The sequence below is a fragment of the Myotis brandtii genome, unplaced genomic scaffold, assembly GCF_000412655.1.
Source record: "Myotis brandtii unplaced genomic scaffold, ASM41265v1 scaffold760, whole genome shotgun sequence".
NCBI classification, from domain to species: domain Eukaryota; kingdom Metazoa; phylum Chordata; class Mammalia; order Chiroptera; family Vespertilionidae; genus Myotis; species Myotis brandtii.
This window is the reverse complement of record NW_005371038.1, coordinates 2183829-2185015: the sequence shown is the minus strand read 5'-3', so window position 1 is coordinate 2185015 and position 1187 is coordinate 2183829. Positions and strand designations below refer to the sequence as shown.

Genomic DNA, 1187 nt, shown 5'->3' with positions numbered 1-1187 from the left:
CCCCGCATCCTCCACACCCCCACATCCTCAGCATCCTCCACATCCCCGCATCCTCAGCATCCCCGCATCCTCAGCATCCCCGCATCCTCCACACCCCCACATCCTCAGCATCCCCACATCCCTGCATCCCCGCATCCCTGCATCTTCCGCATCCTCCACACCCCTGCATCCCCACATCCCTGCATCCCCGCATCCCTGCATCCCCGCATCCCTGCATCTTCCGCATCCTCCACACCCCCGCATCCCTGCATCCCCGCATCCCCGCATCCCTGCATCCCCGCATCCCCGCATCCTCGCATCCCCGCATCCTCGGGGTTTTCTCTCACTCCCGGGGACCTCACACTGAGTGCTCCACCCCAGGTCTCCTTGGGGATTTGTCCTTGACAACCTTACAGTCTGGGAATTGGGGCACTTCCTTTTTAAGAATGCAGGCTCTGCAGGAAAACGGCGGCGTCTTGTTCGGACCTGTGCCCTAAATGCTTGGCATAGTTCCTGTCCATGATTGCTGGTAAATAGTCACCAAATGGATAACTGTTTCTTCTCCTGTGTTGCAGGTCACCTAGACCCCACTCCACTCGGCGGGAGAGCGGGAGACTGTCCCGGGCAGGGCAGGCGGACAGGAGGAGGGACATGGATGGATGTTGAAGCGCGGGGCGGACAGCATCTGAGAGCGCCGGGGACGGCGGCACCGCCAGGGCGCGTCTCCCATGCAGCTGAGGAAGATGCAGGCCGTCAAGAAGGAGCAGGCCTCGCTGGACCCCGGCTGCAGCGCGGACAAGGTGGTGGTGCTCAGTTCGGCCTTAACTGACGTCTCCGAAGACTTGTCCACAGGAGAGGAGCTGCTCCTGGGTGAAGGGGGTGTGGGCAAAGGCAAGGCCTCCGCGTGCCGGCGGAAGCGGGAGTTCATCCCCGATGAGAAGAAAGACGCCATGTATTGGGAGAAGAGGCGGAAGAACAACGAAGCTGCCAAGAGGTCCCGGGAGAAGCGCCGGCTGAATGACCTTGTGCTGGAGAACAAACTAATTGCGCTGGGAGAAGAAAACGCCACTTTGAAAGCTGAACTGCTTTCCCTAAAATTGAAGTTTGGTTTAATTAGCTCCACAGCATATGCCCAAGAGATCCAGAAGCTCAGGAATTCCGCGGCCGTCTACTTCCAAGACTACCCGGCCGCGGCGCCCGGCGGGGGC

At 60.4% G+C, this 1187-nt stretch overlaps 1 protein-coding gene across 1 annotated transcript in view; it reads left to right on the top strand.

Annotated features, from left to right (window-relative positions):
- Nucleotides 1-256: 256 nt before the first annotated feature.
- Nucleotides 257-1187, top strand: part of NFIL3 (nuclear factor, interleukin 3 regulated) — a 2111-nt gene continuing 1180 nt past the window's right edge. Inside the window, exon 1 of the mRNA XM_014530675.1 lies at nt 257-1185. Coding sequence (XP_014386161.1) covers nt 708-1185 — 478 coding nt within the window. The 5' untranslated portion in view covers nt 257-707. The remainder of the gene's footprint in view (nt 1186-1187) is intronic.